This window comes from Camelus dromedarius, chromosome 5, assembly GCF_036321535.1.
Source record: "Camelus dromedarius isolate mCamDro1 chromosome 5, mCamDro1.pat, whole genome shotgun sequence".
NCBI classification, from domain to species: Eukaryota; Metazoa; Chordata; class Mammalia; order Artiodactyla; family Camelidae; genus Camelus; species Camelus dromedarius.
Window position 1 is genome coordinate 20491966 of NC_087440.1, and position 18713 is coordinate 20510678.

The window sequence follows — 18713 nt, forward strand, 5'->3', positions numbered from 1 at the left end:
TGGGTCCCTGAGAAGAGACTGAATAACCTTCATTTCAGTGACTGTCATGAAACATGATTCTGCATCCACTCAGTAGCACTGTGTCACAAGTACCTTGATGTGGGAACGAGAATCAAGTGTCTATTTACGACAATGTAACTATAAGGAACAGGTGTTCTTTTCTCAGAGTGAGAAAAACAAATAAGAATAAATAAAAATTTTGCAGGTCTTTTTATTTCCCTTCAACAGACAATACCTGACCTGATTTTTTAAGTTAAAAATAACTCACTCATTAATAACATACATCATTAACGTATGTCAGAAGATTTGGACCCTTGAGCCTACTTATACAACAATGTAAAAGTACATACTTCATAGTCTCAACTTGCAAACACATGGATGATCAAAGCATAAGAGAAAAAAGATAGAAATCTCCCAAGAAGCAATTAGATTCCACCTGTAGCATTTTCTCCTCTGGGGGTGCTCCTTAGTTCCAGGTACTGGACACCATCATCTGCAAATTCTTTAATGACATCTTTTGTGACCTGATAATAAAGACAATGTATGCAATATTGAATGTTAGTATACGGGTCCCAATGAAAATGCCAAGTGCTAAAGCTTTATTTCACACACTAAATTTGATTTGCAAGGAGCACTAGAAGTGTCCCAAGGGTTAAGATGACCTGCTTTGTCACAAACTCAGTGCAGGCTGTGACAAAACCACATTTCCAACAGCTTCCCTCACCCCCCTCATTCTCACGTTAAATCCAACTATGCACATCAACCTCACCTTTGATTTCTCTTCTCTCCTTTAACCATTTCTCTATTTCCCAGTGAACAGCAGATTGATAAAACAGAGAAATGAGGCAAAACTAAAACCAGTAAAACCATTTATGAGTGTGTAGTTACATACGGAAATGAGCAGCTAAAACGATTCAGTGCTACTGATGCACCATTTATAGTCATGGCGTAAGGTTCTTACTCAGGTTATTTAGGTATAAGTTGAATTTTTCAAGAATTTCTTAAGGCAGGGCTCAATTTCCCCCAGAAGTGTTTAGGAAAATTCCTCTTGGGCAAAGAAAATGGATGACAAATTTAAGTAAAGCAGTATTCAATTTACTACAAAACTCAACAATCCAGAAATTACTAAATGACCAAGATGAATAATATCTAAAGGTTGAAGGCACGTTTCCCCTCACTGCCATCAATCCTAAAATATATCAAATCTAGAAGAAAAAAGAACCAGGATGGAGGTGCTGTGACAACCAGACCTAGCTAGTCCTTCCAGATCTCGGTATCCTAACCTCAACCTGCTTTGACCACGTGCATGTGGGCATCCTGGCAAAGGAACAAAGGTTGGCTGGTTGTGCAGACAGTGCCTAACTGGGTGATACCACCTTGGTGGATTCATTGCAGTCCAAGGTCTGGGCCTCATCTTTTTTCTTTACACTAAACTCAAAAAAGGAATTTATTATAACATGAATGTAACAGGTGGCTCAGATTCATCAGGAGGTCTGCAGAATCAGCCTCAGAGGTGACACAGCTCAGGACAACACAAAAGCATTCGAAATCATCTGGTACCCCAGGACCAAGTGAGACACCACTGCCTCTTCTACTACTGAGCACAAACCCTGCGGCCTCTGCACCATCACCACAGGCACTACACCCCAGGGGACTGCTGTTCCAGGAACTTTCCATTGCTGCCACTGCCACCACGAGAGTGGAGACCTTGTCTTTGCAGGGTGAAGAACTGGCATCTTATCATTGCTCCAGAACTGAGCAGACCCTGAGAGGCCAACTCACTCTACCCCAGCTCACAGGAGACTAATGTAGAAGCCTGTTTGTAATGTGTTTGCATTAACAATGAGGGTGGAAGTGAGGGTGAGAAGTGACAGTATTTCTTGGTGACTGAAGTGGTCTTATCTACTATCCAGGGCACCCCCTTTTTTGGAGGGGAGGGACCTGTGAAACCAAACAGAACAACAGGAGGTTGCTGGCAAGCACAGGCTAAGAGCAATGGGAGGAAGGTTTATCTAGGCCACAGCAAGGTCCGTGGAATCATCTCTACCCCACGGCCAAGAACACTTCCCTATGGTCCACATCCATGTCTGCCAGATGTCAGCCCTTTCTGCTCCATGCAGCAACAGGAACTGAGGGCAACTCTTGGCTCTTTGGGCTTTTCTCTCCTGTGCTCTGGACTGAGAACGTCTACTCAAGTTCCTTCTTCAAAGAGTACATCACAAGCAGTTAAGCTCGCGCTTATCCAAGGATGGCAAGACTGCACATCTTGAATGAGAAAGAACATGGGCTCTGGAATCAGACAAAATAGTCAATTCTGCACACACACACACTTTAGGTGTGTGATCTTGAAAAAGTTAAACTTAACCTCTTTAAACCTCAGTTTTTTTTTTCCACCTGCAAAAAGGGAAAGCTAAAAATGCCCACCTCAGAAAGTAGTTTTGAGTATAGTCACAATTCAACCCTGTCTCTCTGAGATGACACCCAGTCACCTTGACTAGACTGTTAAGTGATCCCCATGCACTCAGTTCCACATCTACAAACAATCTCTTGGCTTACTCCCACACAGGGTTCACTTATTATATGTAAATGTTATTAATTTCACTCTCTGGGGCATCTCCCAGTCATCCTCTGAACCACCTGCAGGTGCTCATCTCAGCAGCACTAAGTCAAATGCTACAGAATCTTAATTCTTCACCTCATTTAATAAAGCTTTTTACCAAATTTGAAAGGGATCAAATAATGAGCATGGCATCATTATATCCATGGAGCTCTCAGAATCTAAAGTTTTATCAGTTCTGCTCTGTTACACTCAACAACAGAAAATGAGGCAGAGCCCATGTGGTGGTCGTTCCTAGCAGGGTTCAAAGGTATCTGTTGAGGGGCTGATCAGACAACGCTCCCTAGGGTTCCTATAAATCCCTGTGCATGTGTCTAACACAGAGCTGACCACATGATGCTGGATTTATCTGTTATGCGTCTGTCTCTCCAACCTGACTATAGATTCCTCAGGGGCAGGGACCATGTCGATCTGTCTTTATATCTCCCAGTCTTTAGCACAGTGACTGGAACACTGTGGGCACTTAGCCAACTTCGTCGCACTAAACTTTTAGAGTTAACCCTCCCCGCAAAGGTGATTCATTTACTTAATACTTATCATGAGGATCAGTCTCAGCCAGGGAGGAACATTCTTGACCAGTCAAAAATTAGCTCTCTAGAAACACAGATCATACTTTTCACTTTGCATTTTTTCTAATAGTTTAAGAACACTGATAGGACTCTGCTTCTCTCCAATTACAATGATTTAAAAATGTTATCCTGGTCAGATCAGTGACACAGAAACCAGTCTTCCATGTCAGACTCTAGTATTATGGAGCTTTAGGTAAGGAACACAGTGGCGTCCTCTGGTCCTTCATCCACAGAAGGCAGTTTCCCCAGGGATTAATCATTTACTCTCCAAGTACCTCTGGGACTTTTTCATTCTCTATAATGTCCACCTGGGGAATTTCAAAGTAGCCCAAGCAATGCAGGTAAAGCCTGTGGTCAGATATTTCATATGACATGTTATATATGGAAAATAGGATGAGATTTTCTCCTCCACATTGTCCACTATCTAATAGAAGATTTTGATCTTGGTTCTCTCCTCATGTCTTTTACAATGAACTAGTCTTCTGATATTAGCTCTACATTGCTTTTTAAAAGAGTTGCCATAAAAAAAAAGCAGAGAACATTTTTCATCAGACTCTTGCTAACAGCAAAAGGTCATGTGCAGCAACAGAAGGGCATTAATTACTTAATAAGTTTTAAACCACTCTAAAAGTTGCTTCATTTCTCACCATTAGAATATCTTCTGGGCTAGTAGTAAGCTGATGAATAATTTCAAACATCTGGAAACACCTGCAGCATGAAAAGTTTTAACATATTCAGTCATCAAAAATTTCACTAAATAAGAGACTTTAGGCTAATAGTAATTACATATTTATAAAGAACTACAGCAGAGGTTTTCAAAAAATTACATTGTCTTTACATTGGTAGGCTAATCCAATGACTGAAAATCAAAGGTTTTACCTTTAAAAGTGGGAAATAATGGTTCCCCTTCTCTATCCCCTCACCTCTATCCCAAGCCATTAGCAACAAACAGGGGAAAAAATAAACAAGGCTGTATTTTCAAGTCTAAAAAATATTCCAATAGCAGAGAACTTCACAAACAATATAAATCACTAAAAATACCGTCAACAGTTTGACAATTGGAAAAAATGCTGTATGTCAAGTTATACTCTCCGTACCAGTGGCTACCCTGTCCCTGTAACTACGAAAATCTGAATCCTTACATACTATTCACCATCTCAAAATAGTGATAGAGACAAAAAGAAGTACATCCACAACCTCCCCAAACTCACTCTTCTAAAGTTCTTTTCTTTCCCTTGTCAATCATAGTCATCTGATGGTGGATTTTAAGACCTGGCTTCTTGGCTATTAATTTCTTTATAGTGTTAGAACTAATAGATCCATTCAAGTGGGCATGAAGTTCCTAAAACAAGAGAAGACAATCAGTAACAACTTCTCAAGTGTCCACTCGACTCCTCACATCACACGGGTACTTGATGTTTGCAATCTGCACTAGGCAAGGCAGGTGCAACTATATAACTTTTAAAATCTACAAAGTTTAACAAATTCTATCTACAAAGTTGACTTTTCTTTTGTGAAAAGAAACAACACAGAAGTCATTAGAATTAGCAACCACTACGTAATTCTGCGGTTGAATTCTCACCACTTTAGGTAATTCTGAGTAAAAGGCTGTCTTCCATGGTGGTTGTTCTTCTGCCTCCATCATGATTTAGCAGAATAACAAGGTCTTTCTTCAAGCACTTAATTCTTGGTATGAACAATAAAACGCACTTCAGTCAGTAAGCTTTGTGATCTTGAATTTCCTTGAGACTGCTTTGCTTCCACCCGTTTTGATAAAATAAATTGTAGAGTAACTCTGGGCTCAGCTCCACCTATTTAAACAAATGTGACCATTATCAGATATTGACACAAAAGCAAAGAAACAGGTTTTATTAATTTATTCCCTTAAAGACAAAAGCTCCTCCAAAACTAACTTAAGTGAGCTAACAATCTGAACTGGAAATAAGAAAGGCTGGTAAGGGGTGGATTAAAATCTGACATTTAGTAAGGTGTATTCCTTTACCTATGAGCACTTTCTAGAAAACTACTTCTAAAATTAGAAATTGATAAGGCCTATTTTGAACTGTTTAAAATATATAAAGGAAGGGCAGAGGCACTGGAATCAGATGGACCTAGCTTAATCCTTTTTACCAGTTCTGCCCTTGAGCAGCTGTGTGGCCTTAGTCACTTAGCCTTGTGGCTTCACTTTCCTTATTTGTAAACATGGGATAAAGCTGCGATAAAAATGCAGAGTAGCTGTGTAGATTAATAAAGTAATTTAAATCCCCTTCTTCTATACATCCATATAATCCAGTGACTACCTTTAACTCAGCACTTTATCACACTGTATCACCAATTTACTAGTTTTTCTCCCTCACCAGACTACATAAACTGCCTAAGACGTTTCCTTGAGATAAGATCTTTCTACAATTGTACTAATATTTCACCAAGTTAGAGCAGGGCCAGAACCAGGTCTCCTGTTCTCCCAGAGTTTTTTTCCTCCCCATCTCCTCCACAAAAGGGAACTCAGAATAATAAAAACACTTATTGCTATTTATTAAGCACTTAGTATGAGCCAGACATTCTGCTAAATGTCTTAGATGGTAATTTTGCTTAATTCTCATAACAACCCATGAGGTACTATTGTCCCATTTTACATAAGAATAAACAGACTTTTTAAAAAAATAACCAGAAAATAAGGTACCCAAATCACAAATTTTGCTTCATTCTTTTTCTTCTTGAATCGTTTCTTGATCTGCTCTTTACCAAAAATGCAGTATTTCTAACATGTTATGTACATTTTTACTAACTTGTCATTTAAAAATTCATTCTATAGGGCTATATGTATTTTTCAAAGTCCTACAACTCTTTTTTTTTTTTTTTTTTTGACCCTGAATCAGTTCTGAGACACCTCACAAAGCAGCACTTAACTTCCTCATTTTAGACATGAGCATCTCAAAGCCCAGCAAGGTCAGGGGAGTCCTTCTCCCAGTCCCTTCAGAGGCAATGCCCAACTCATCAGGCGTTCCATGAGACCCAGCTGCCTCACACTGAACTGACAACAGCCACCAGCTTTACCAAGATAAAGGAAGCCATCAGGCATGGATTTCCTCTATTTCTCTCTACCCTCCTTCACATTTAAACTTATCTTTATCTACACCCCTTATCCTCTCATCAGTCAGAAAAAGAGGATTCACTCTCTTGTCCCCAAGGCTTATTTGTGCCCAGGATCCCATTCCTTCCTATCTATTCCAAGTCATTTCTCCACTAGCTAATCTCACTTTTCTGTTCCTCAGCCTCTCTCTTCACTAGCTAATTTCCCTCAGGGGACCAACATGTAAGTACAATATTTGCTTCCACCTTTAAAAAGCAAAACAAAACAAAAGACAAACATTCTTTTATCCCACATTCTTCTTTACTGCCCTGCCTCTTCTGGGCTAAATTCCGAGGACGGCCTCCATTTACTCATCTCCCATTCACTGAAACATGGATTCTGCCCTTACTGCTGCACAGAACACCAGATTTAAATGACGCAGTTCCAGCATCCAAATCCAAACTGGCTGGAGTCCAAAAATGGCTCTTAGCCATTATGCGTTACTACCCCAGTGTAGCCATACTTACAGTCATCCTGATTTTCTTCTCCATCTCAGCCCCCCCCAGTCAGTCACCAAATCCCAATTAATAAGTTATAAATTTCCTAAATATCTTTTCAAGCGATTTCCTACTGGTGATGACGCCCAAACACCCAAATTAGAAATTCAGTGGTTATTTTAAACCCCCAGCAATACTCAAACCATATCGGAGGGAAAAATCACCTCTTCTCCGTGATCCCCTCTTCCGCAGACATATTCAACACCATCCTAGAAGACAGAACTCTTAAAGTGGAGAGGAATATCATTTTATAGCTAAGAGGCTGAGTGGTTTACTTACTGTCAGCTTAGCACAGAGCTAGGAATACGATAATCAAAAGTATAATTTATTGGGTGAATCACAATTTTGGTAAAGGTTTCTTCATTTTGCACCTGGCCTCACTGACTTGTTTTCACACTTAAATGGATCTCTTATTAAGTACTCGTAGAACGACCTCTTTTCCTTGCCCTCCAAAGTCAGTGGTTCTAACCTGCTTTGCCCCTCCCAGGCACTCAATACAGATCCTGCCTTCCAAGGTCTGGTTGTCAGTTCCCACAGACTCACCTCTTACGGAATTTATCAACAGTTGAGTCAACTATGAGAACTTAGATAAATTTTCACTTCAGACAGGAAGGCTTGTAGAAAAGCGACAACCCGCGCTTCCCTGACACAGTCCACGTGTCCACAATAAGCCGCAGGTGGCCGTCTTCCTGAGAAAACGCAGTCTCAGAGAAATGTCAATCACAGCCGAATGTCAGCACAAGCCACACCCTCCTCAGTTCTGATTGGGGAGGTGCACTCTTTCCGGAAGTGACGAACATCGTCAGAGGAGGAAGAGTCACGAGGGGGTGATTTTTCCGTACTGAAGTCTGCGAGGTGGATACTCAAGAACGAAAGAGCGGCTCACTACGGTGCCAGACTGCCGCTCCTGACTCTCCTGGCCATGGGCCCGCGGAGCCGCGAGCGTCGGGCGGCGGCAGTGCAGAGCACCAACGACAGCAGCGCCCTCAGCAAGAGCTCCCTGGCCGCGCGCGGGTACGTGCAAGACGCCTTTGCCGCCTTGCTAGTTCCGGGGGCCGCGCGCCGCGCGCCTCTCATCCACCGCGGCTACTACGTCCGCGCACGCGCCGTGCGGCACTGCGTGCGCGCCTTCCTGAAGGGGGCGTGCGCGTTCCCCGGAGCGCGTCGTGCCCAGATCTTGTCTCTGGGCGCCGGCTCCGACTCACTGTATTTTCGCTTCAAAACTGCTGGCCACCTGGCCGTTGCTGCCGTCTGGGAGGTAGATTTTCCGGACGTGGCGCGGCGCAAAGCGGAGAGGATTCGAGATACGCCAGAACTGTTGGCGTTAACCGGGCCTTTCCAGAGCTGGGACCCCACGTCCACGCTGTGCTTTGAGAGCTCGGACTACCGCATCCTAGGCCTGGACCTGCGGCAGCTCCAGCGGTTGGACCAGGCCCTGGCCGCCGCGGGCCTTGACGCGGCCGCACCGACTCTGCTCCTGGCTGAGGCCGTACTGACCTATCTGGAGCCGGCTGATGCCGCGGCCCTTATCGCCTGGGCCGCCCAGCGTTTCTCCAGTGCCATTTTCGTCATCTACGAGCAGATGAGGCCGCATGACGCCTTTGGCCAGTTCATGCAGCAACATTTTCGGCAGCTGAATTCTCCCCTGCATGGCCTGGACCACTTTCCTGACGTGGAGGCCCAGCAGCAGCGCTTCCTTCAGGCCGGCTGGACTGCCTGCATTGCCATGGACATGAATGAATTCTATCGCTGCTTTCTCCCCGCAGAAGAACGCCGGCGCATGGAAAACCTTGAACCTTTTGACGAATTTGAGGAGTGGCACCTGAAGTGCGCCCACTATTTCATTCTGGCCGCTTCTCGAGGAGACGCTGTCTCCCAAACTCTGGTGTTTCCACCATCAGAGGCCTTTCCTCGGATAGATCCTGCTTCCCCTTTAGGAGTCTTCCCAGCCAGTGTAGTGACCAGTGACAGACAGGGGCCAGACCTGAAACGATATGGCCATGCTTCTGTCCTTTTGAGCCCAGGTATTATTCTCAGTGCAGGAGGGTTTGGAGAGCAGGAGGGACGGCATTGCCGAGTGAGCAAGTTTCACGTGTTCTCAAGATACTGTGACTTTGAATGGAAAGGTAGCCAGATATGCAGCTGGGGGACTGGAGCTCAGTGGGATGGACGCCTTTATCACACCATGACAAGACTTTCAGATACTCAGGTTCTGGTTCTGGGAGGGAGGCTGTCCCCAGTAACTCCAGCCTTGGGGATTCTCCAACTTCGTTTTTTTAAGAGTAACGAGAGTAACAACACTGAGGACCTAAATGTAGCAATAACAAAGGCCGGTCCAGAAGAAGATTCCACTTTGTCATGTTGGCGCCATTCCACAACAGAAGTGTCTTATGAGAATCAGAAGTATTTGTTTGTGTATGGGGGTCGCAGTGTGGCAGAACCTGTCCTGAGTGACTGGCATTTCCTCCATGTGGGGACAATGGCGTGGGTCAGGATCCCAGTGGAGGGAGAAGTACCTGAAGGTCGGCATTCCCACAGTGCCTGCAGCTGGCAAGGGGGGGCCCTCATTGCTGGAGGTCTGGGTGCTTCTGAGGAGCCGCTGAGCTCTGTGCTCTTTCTGAAACCAGTCTCTTGTGGATTCCTTTGGGAATCAATAGTTATCCAGCCTCCCATTACCCCAAGGTACTCCCACACAGCTCATGTGGTCAATGGGAAGCTTCTGTTGGTCGGAGGGGTCTGGATTCATTCCTCCTCAGTTCCTGGAGTGACTGTTATAGATTTGTCTGCAGGATTGAGCTTTGAGTATCAGATTGACACAGCGTGTGTGCCATGGCCATTAATGTTGCACAACCATACCAGCATACTCCTTCCTGAAGAGCACCAGCTCCTGCTCCTTGGAGGTGGTGGGAACTGCTTTTCCTTCGGCACCTACTTCAACCCCCATACAGTGACATTAGACCTTTCTTCCTTAAGTGCTAGACAGTAAGGACTGGACTTTTGGTATATTCAGGACCAACTAAAGTAAACAATAAAGGTCTCCAAAAATAGGATTTGACTCTGGCTGTAGATATTACCACTCCCCTGCCCCCCTGCCCCTTTTTCTTCTTCATTAGCACTGCTATTCAGTACAGAAAGGAAAGAAGTTGTTAAAACACATACCAAAATTCAGAAAGATTGTACAAAAGTAAAACAAATAACAGGCCTACCTGAAGAGAGTGGTCATATAGTTCTAGAGTAGCAGTTGGGGGCCCTTTGGATCCCTGTATCTAGTTTACTGGTCTTCCTCCCATTTTCTAAAGATTTTATCTGTTTATTGAGTTACAGTGACCTTTAGCCTAAGTCAAGTGAAAAATTTTCCACTCCCAGGTTTTGTGATTTGAGATGGTTCCTTGGGAAAAGTTTCACACAGATCCTTGGTAAGAATACAAGGTTGAATATAGTTGAAGGGACATGGTATTGACCTGATTCTTCCTGTATGAAACCTGAAATGAACCCAGTTGCAGTTTGATTAAAGCACTGTGGCCCTTACTGGCAGAGCCCTCTGGAATAGCTTTCATAAGACACATTTGTATGACTTTATCAAGAAACGTGCTTTTGTTCTATTTTGTCACTAGTTCCGCATTTACTTAGATGTATAAATGCTAACAGACCAAATGTTTGCTGTCTCAACTCACTTTGTAATAGTATGGTAATATTTTGCTCCAGATCTACTCTCTACCCTTCACTATGTTCTGTGCCCCAGGAGGCTGACGTTCATGAACTGCATTAATGAATTTTCTTCTTCTCTGGTTTCTGGTGAGTTCCATCAGTCAGAAGTACCAGAGGGGGCTGGTTGGACAGGAAGAGTGAGTCAGGGTATTCTCTGCATTTCCCCTGCCAGTTGGCAAGTTAGCAGCAACCACATTCTTCTGTCAAAAGCCACAGCTCCTATCAGGTAGTCTTCTTCCATAAGATAGAGCTCTAACTGCATCACTCCCAGTTCCAGTAGTTGGTTTCTTAACCACTTCAGGCCTAGAAGCTGTAATGGCTTTTTACTAGACTTGAGCTGCACTGTCTAATATAGTAGCCATTAGCCTCATGTGGCTATTTAAAATTTAATTGAGTTAAAATTAAGAATTCAGTGTCTTAGTTGCATTAACCACATCTTAAAACGCTCAATAGCCACATGTGACTCATGGCTAAAGTGTTAGACAATGTCGATTTATAACATTTCCATCATTGCAGAAAGATCTGGACTCCACTGAGGTAATTCACCTTGACTTGCTTTTCCTGAACCCCACTCACCCCCTTTTAATTAATATCTTCATTAAACTCTCCTCAATTATCCCCTTTAAATGGATCATCTTTCCTAGTGAGCCTTGTGAGATCCATGAAACATCTTAGGTATTCATCCTTAAAACTTGAACCTTACTTTGTCATCTAAATTGTGTAAACCTTGTGAAATTTTGAGGTAAGGTAGTGGTTTTGGTGATACTTAAGTGTACCACTTCAGTATTTCTTTTTAGTCTTCAAACCTTGAAACCTTAATAACAACTTGAGATTCTACAAGTACCTAAATTCTACAAGTATTATTAATGTTAACATCTTGATCGACTTAGTATACAGAGAATCCTTTTTCCCTAAATACTTTTATTAACAGCTTTGCATATGAATGAATGTAAAAAGTGATCAGTAGGAAACCTATGTAGCAAACACAAGCCTAGTGAATGGAAAGGGCCACGTTGGCTCTATTAGATGAAGGCTCCCAGGAAAAGACAAGCTGAATAAAGTGCTGTCATCTAACTTCAGCTTCCCTGAGACTGCAGGGCCCTTTCTGGGCAAGTTATTAGTTATGGTTATGAATGAGTCCTGGGAAACAAAGGGCTTACCACAGCTAGGCCTCCGATAAGACTTTCACTGGGCCAGGTGCTAGGTAACTGGCAGGCACAGGACCAAAAAGGGAAAAGGTTGCTCTGTATTTCCTGTTTTGAAGTTTCACCACAAGCCTGCCTCCAAATTTCAGGGGCAGATCAAAGTAGAACATCGATGAAATGAGTGTTCTCAGCTACGCAGTAGTTAGTACCAGAATTCTAATCCAGAAGTGACTCCAAAGCTCAGGGTACACCTTCCATTATGCTATCTCTTAGCTGGTACCATCAACCATTATTATTTCATTACTTTTGGGCAATACAGAGGTGTGGTGGTGGGGTGGGGGTTTGCGGGGGGGAATGCCAGGAGAATGTGGATGTGGGCCAGGCCTAAATTAGTAGTGCCATGGTGCCTACTCTCGAGTGCTGCCCAGGATGGTGCATTATGAGTAATTGGGCTTGTTCTCCCCAGGGAAATTACCCATATTTTCTATGTGATTACCAGATTAAGCATGTCCTCCACCTCTGACCCTGTACATGCATCATACTCAGTTAAGCACTTACTCATTTCTCAAGCTCTACTCATGAGAGCACTTAAGAGTTTTGTCAGCAACATTTACTCTGTGCCTTTGGGGCAGAACTCAGTGGTGCTGGACCCCAGTTTCCTAACAGCAATCTGCAGTGGTTAGAGATGTGCGCCAGACTGAGGACTGAAGCTGGACTATGTACTTTTTGCTTCTCCATTTCACCTCTGAATATTTTTGTTGTAAAATTCTGGTATGGAGCTCTGAGGTAGTTATGAGAGTTAATGAAAGGCCTTTACGTCATTTAATGATTGTACTTCCTTTTAGATCAGAAAAACTAGTTAAGGAAGGAAGGGAACTTCTTATTTTGCATCTCTTCTCTGTCAGGGTCTCAAAAACAGTGATCATGCCAGTGAGGATATGTACACAAGGTTAAGTATGACTCTTCTAGGATATATTCCTCAAAGGCCAGTACTGTCACTTCCTCATGTGCTGTCTAGATTTTGCCACTGAATGTCTATTTTTCATCTTTATGTATATTTAATCCTCCTTAGTGATATTAGGAGGTTAAAATGTAACAGATGCGTTCCAGTGTTCAGGCATTGCCTTGGTCTCCTCTTTTAGTGACCTCAGATTTTGAAGTCCTGGTTTATTCCATATGCATTCTGTGATCCCAAATCCATCTTAAACAACCCATACCTACTCTAGGACCGATCCCACATGACATCTAGAAAACACTCACACTTGTCAGCCCCAAAAGTAATCAACTACAGTCACCCTGTGCAAGAGAAGCCAGTGCTCTGTGGAGGGTCTGGTGAATAAGAGAGCTAGTTACTAAGGTGAACTCTCAATCACAGGGACCATCTAATGATGTCTTGTGTGACATTAAAACAAAACTAAGCTTTTTGACTGCAGTAATGAAGAAGGGGGTATACAATAGCATTAGGCTGGCAAAGTATGAGATGAATCCTTACTAATCACATTTGGACTTGATGTTTAAAGAGAGAAGGAGAATATAAAGAGTAGATATTATGAAATGTATAATCAGCTTTAGAGTAGGCCAAGATTTCCTTGGATGTCAATAATTGTGTAAACAAAAGAATTCTGTCATTCCATAGTTTAGTTTTAAGACTGATCACTTATCCTTCTTGGACAATGACAGAAAGCACTTGCTTTGGAAGGGGGAGTTCCTTGACTAAGGGAAGGAATTATGTCTGTCTAGTTCACTTCTCTATCCCCAACATAGTAGATGCTCAATAAATACTTGTTGGCTGGAGAGCCAATCTGACACTCAAATAACATAATATTCAAATAAATTTGAATGATATTATTGTGCCTACCATGTACAAAAAAATGTCAAAATTCCTTTAATTACTGTGTGTGTGTATTGGGGGGGGCATTAAACTTTTAAAGATCCCCTATTAAAAGTTTTTAAAGTTCAACTGCCTTGACCTGGGTAAAGGGTAGGCTTCCTGATGTTACTCCTAGCTTTACAGAATACACCTAAACCTTCTCCTTGATTGCAATTTCCAGCTGATCTTCATCCCCTTTTGCTTAACAACGGACCATGGTTACCCTGTATCCACTGGAAATGAAATGAGCTAACTTTGCTGAAAGGCTAATCTGAGGGAGTAGGAACACGCAATTAAATTTACTTGTAAGCACATAAACACAGGATCTTCCTAGGATGTGGTGATGCTTCACTGGGCATAACTTGCTGTGTAACTCTCAAAATAAGTTAAATGGAGGAAGAGGAAAGACCTTGCCCTAATATTTATGTGAAAAGTCATTTGCCACCTAATTGGCAGACTAAGACTAGGGAAAAAAATTGTAGTAAGAGTGATTTTTTAGGATATTACACCACATTCTGCTTTTCTCATTCCCAAGCTTTTGTCCACATTTTTAGGCTTTTCATTAGAGCCTCTATCCCTGGTTCATATTTAGACTTACTATTTCAGGAAAAGTTAGTAAAGCTGATCTTTCTTATTCATGGATACATCAGCAATTTAACTAATTCTTAGGAGGAAAAAAAACCTTTGCCATTCCCCTTCCTTCTTTCAAAAAAACCTCAATTAAAAAAGCAGAGTCTAGACCTCAATCCACTGAATTATATTTGGACAAATGGGTCCAGCCAGCATATTTTCATTTCCAGTGCATGACACATAGTAAGTGCTCAAAAAAAGTAACATGAATGGATCTATGTTTGATTTAGGCTAAAGTGTAGATAAATAGTGAATTATAGTGTTAAGATAAAGGTTACCACCAGAAAATCAAACTATACTGTAAAATCATAGTAATTAAAAATAGCTTGATATTGGTGCCAGAACAGACAAACAGATTGAAGGAACAAAGAATTAAAGAATAGACTGTATGATAAGGTAACATTTCAAGTCACTGAGGAAAGGCTAGACTATTTAGTATATGATTCAGGACCACCTGGCTCCTACTTCTCACAAATTACAAACATAAATTCCAGAAAGACCAGACCTACACTTAAAAAACAAAGCAAAACTAAGTTATAAGAGCATCAGAATAAGTATAAAACAATATGTTTATAATCTTAGTGCCAGGAAAGGTCTTAGAGAACACATACACACAAACAAGTTATCAGGGGGAAATCTGATTATTCATTTAAAACTCCAGGACAATGAGAAAATACATTCAAATGTTAAAAGATTAATTATAGCTTTCTTCTCACCAGGGTCATGCCATAAGGAGACTTGTTTTTCTTTTTCATTTAGTTCCTAGAATTAAGATGCATGTGACTTATTCCTGTGTTTCTCAGTACCAGCTTCTGGGATAGGTTAAGAATGGGAAATTTGAATAATGTAAAGTGGAGTTTCAATTGACAATATCCACTCATACATTCATTCATCCATTCCATATTTAAGTGTTCTAGGCAGGCTCTATCAGTGAACCAAATAGTCCTGTGTGGAATTTGCAGCCTAACAAGGGGAGACAAGAAATTAAACAATAAAGATAATAAATACATTATATATTAGAAGTGATAAGGACTGTGGTAAAAAACAAAAAGAGCAGGGTAAAGAGGGATCAGGAGTGCATGAGGATGGGGGGAGCAGGTTACAATACTAAATAGGGTGGGTAAGGTCACTCTCACTGAGCTGTGAAATTTTACCAAAGACTTGAGGAAATGTAGGGTTAGCTAAATAGATTATTGGGGAAAGAGTATTTCAGGCAGAGGGAATAGCCAAAGCAAAGCTCCTAAGCCAGGAGACCGACAGAGGCCTGGGGTCAGACTAAGTGAAGCTGCAGGGGAGGGACCACAGGCTTTAGCAGAGGAAAGAAGCAGCCCAGCTGAGATTCAGAGAACAGGGTGGGACCATCTGAACCTCTGTGGACCAACAGAGGACACAGCAGGGCCAGACCAAGATATTCGAGATCAGAGAGGAGCAAGAGGTCTGCGCCCCTGCTCCTAGGATAGGAGGGCTCCCCCTACACTCAGAAGCCATCCTGGGGAGAAGGCAGGGAGGGAGAGATGTCTTGAGAGCGAAGGGAGTTTACATTTTGAAATGACTAAAGGCATACATTTACCCAAGTTTACACAATTAGAAAATGGTGGCGCCCCCGAGCCCTCAATCACGACACTACACCTGACAGACACTGAGCCGGGTGAGTTCTTGAGGGCCTGGGAAGCTGCCCAGAGAAGCGTGTACTGGAAGCCATAGGTATTAGGGAGCCATCGTGGATCCTGAGCTGGAGGTTTTCACCGTGTTTAAGGGAGACCAGTCTGGCAAAGCCCTGCAAGACTGGGTAAAGAAAGGGAAATCTGGAAGCAAGGCAAAATTAGACAGCAGTATCTGTAACCTCAGCAAAACAGTGATTAAGAGTTTCAAACAGAGCATTAGCAATAAAAATAGGGAAGAAGGAACACATCTCAGACTCTTTGTAATAATAAAATTAGTAGCAGAACTGAATCAAGTACTTACAATGTGCTGGCACTATGCTGAACATTATCTCATTTAATTATTCCAGCCACTCTATGAGGAATTACCTTTTATTTTTCCTATTTGAAAGATGAGGAAATTGAGGCACAGAGAGGTTAAGTTACAGACCTAATGCCACACAACTGTGAGAAAGTCAGGCATCAAACCAGGAGTGTCTAATAAAGGAGCCCAGAATCTTAACCAGTCTGCTTGACCATGATGCAGTCACATAACCAGGTAGCTCTTGAACAGGAGAAAGGTGGTAGAAGAATCAGAGACCTCACCAGGGTCACTGGATTTGGAGATTAGAAAATGTTAACACCATTGACAGAAAAGGGTAGTTGTGAAGGAGAAGCAGTTTTAGAAGGGAAATGAATTTAGTTTGGGATGTGTTGAGTATGTCAATATGGCATCCACAGAGCAGCTTCCTCAGGACCAGGATGGGATTTAATGGGACACAGATGAGTTTTTTTAGGCCCAATCTGTAAATTTAAGCTTTTACTTAGTGGGGATGAGATAGTGAAGCCAATCTTCCAATATGAATACATTATTTTTGTTAACTTGAATCTTCTCTGTTGCATTTGCACTAGGATGAATTATTTTTTTAAGGCACATGTTTTCTCTTCCTGTCCTCAGGGATATTTACTTGGTCAAGTGACAGATGAATTTGGAAATCTACAGGGTGTAAGTTATCGTCACCGTTCTGCATTCAGGAGAAAACTTTTGTGGTATCTCAAGTCCTGTGCAAGGCTCAGCTGTTTCTGGATGCTGGACCCAGCCTTGTGGTTACTTACACACCTTTGCCCTCCCTTATTGTATCAAAGGTGTCAACAAACCATAGTCCTTCCTTCTACATTACCAAAATACCCTGAGTCATTTGCTTAGGTTATCAGCACAAGTAACCAAATTAGGACAGTGGCTGAACTACCAGAAATGGGATGGGATGACAGGTAACGAAATACATTACCAACTGGTTGACCTCTGTAGTCCTGGCTAGTAACTCCTTCAGCAAAAATAAGGAAGGTTAAGAAAAGAAAAGGGTGTTGCTTGAACAGAGAGCTGCTTTTTAAACAGTTGTAATTGCTTCTGTTTATTGAGAGCTGACTCTGTGCCCCGATGTGGGCACATGCTTTCCAGCATTATCTCCTATAATCCTTACAACCTGGTAATGAGGTACTATTATTTCATCTCCTTTTGAAGATGAGGAAACTGAGACTTAGAGAAAGGATGTAATTTGTTCAAAGACACAGGCTAATCGTAGAGACAGGATTCAAACCCAGTTTGAGAATCCTGTAGTAATCCAGACTCCTGGTAGCTCGAAGGTTTGGATTGAATCCCATCATACTGTACGCATCTGCCTGGTAAGAAAACCACCACGACAAAATGCCTTTGATGCTTTATGGAGCCAAACTGGAATCATCGAACCTGCACTTGACCGAGGTGCCTCTGAGGATGTGCCTCTGAGGATGTGCTGCTGGTTAGACTGGCCATACAGGCAGCATCGACCCTGCCCCTGAAATGCCAAAACTCCCTTCTCTGCATTGTCAGCCCAGGAAACTGAAACCCATTTCTGTTGACTTTGAGAACTAAATCTTACATAACCCTTCTCTGTCTACTCCTTTTACAGGCCCATGATTTCATGCCACACTGAAGTCAAACAACCATGGCTTTGGTTTCTGTTGCAGCAACTGAACACAAGCCATCAAGGGGAACCACTGTCCTGTCTAGACTAACCAGCCAAACATGACACTATGATGGAGATGTGTGGTATTTCCTGAAGCTGATGTAGCGCAGGCAGCCACCCGAGTGCCCAGTTCATGTATCATAACTTGAAAAGTAACTGGGATGGCCAAGTTTGGGGATGAGTGCTGGGGAGTAAGTTAACCTGGAAGCCATTCTCTCTCATCCAGAAATGTTGCTACTATTCCACCAAGTGCCTTAGAAACCATATTTCTTTTAGTTCCTCGTTTCATATCTAAACCTGATTTACCAAAGGTCAAAAGTTAAGAGTGGGCACTAACTTCCAGATCTTGGGATAACTGCCCACATAGAAAAAATGATGTCTGTCCTGATATTGGACCCCTCTTTGAGGCATCTTCCTTACTCCTTCTCAAGATCACAGGTAAGTCATTTTCAGGGGACTGTTCTGTGACTAAGTCTCTGGCCTTGGGCTGAGTGGACACAGCTGCTGTTTTGAATCCTGGAATTTCGATTCGTGGTTACACTCAGCACCTCACCTACCTCAGCCCTGAGGTGTTCCTGAAATCACAAGACACCCTAGGACACCTTATTTCATTCTTAAGCACTATCCAGATCCTGTCTTTCAGGATGCTACATTTACAAGGAAATGAGACTTTCCATTCTCCCTCTCTCTAATGAAAATCCTGAGTTTCTGCCTTCACAAGAGCTCCATTTTATTGATTATTGATGCATTTGTAGTTATTTATGGGGTCATAAATAGTGGTCAGGGGAAAAGATGGAGGATCAAGAGATTAAGACCAAGATGTCTGTAAAAGTAGCAAAGCTCTTACCTAACCCCAAGCCAACACCTCTCAGGAGATGAAGCCATCTCTCATTTAGGG

General features: G+C 42.5%; 2 protein-coding genes across 5 annotated transcripts in view; one reads left to right on the forward strand and one right to left on the reverse strand.

Annotated features, from left to right (window-relative positions):
• ADAL (adenosine deaminase like) overlaps positions 1-7631 on the reverse strand; it is a 29827-nt gene extending 22196 nt beyond the window's left edge. For 2 of the 4 annotated variants that reach the window (XM_031453214.2, XM_031453213.2), the window contains exons 1-5: positions 7360-7631; positions 4769-4997; positions 4398-4528; positions 3834-3894; positions 437-524 (exon numbers count right to left, since the gene is read on the reverse strand). In XM_031453214.2, coding sequence (XP_031309074.1) covers positions 437-524; positions 3834-3894; positions 4398-4528; positions 4769-4831 — 343 coding nt within the window. In that variant the 5' untranslated portion in view covers positions 4832-4997; positions 7360-7631. Of the gene's footprint in view, positions 1-436; positions 525-3833; positions 3895-4397; positions 4529-4768; positions 4998-6980; positions 7046-7359 lie in introns of those variants that run through there. The other 2 variants (XM_031453212.2, XM_031453215.2) reach the window with 2 other exon arrangements.
• LCMT2 (leucine carboxyl methyltransferase 2) lies at positions 7623-9863 on the forward strand. Its single transcript, XM_031453207.2, has one exon. It carries the CDS (start codon positions 7739-7741, stop codon positions 9800-9802), a length of 2064 nt encoding a protein of 687 aa, XP_031309067.2. The 5' UTR covers positions 7623-7738; the 3' UTR covers positions 9803-9863.
• The last annotated feature ends 8850 nt before the right edge of the window (positions 9864-18713 follow it).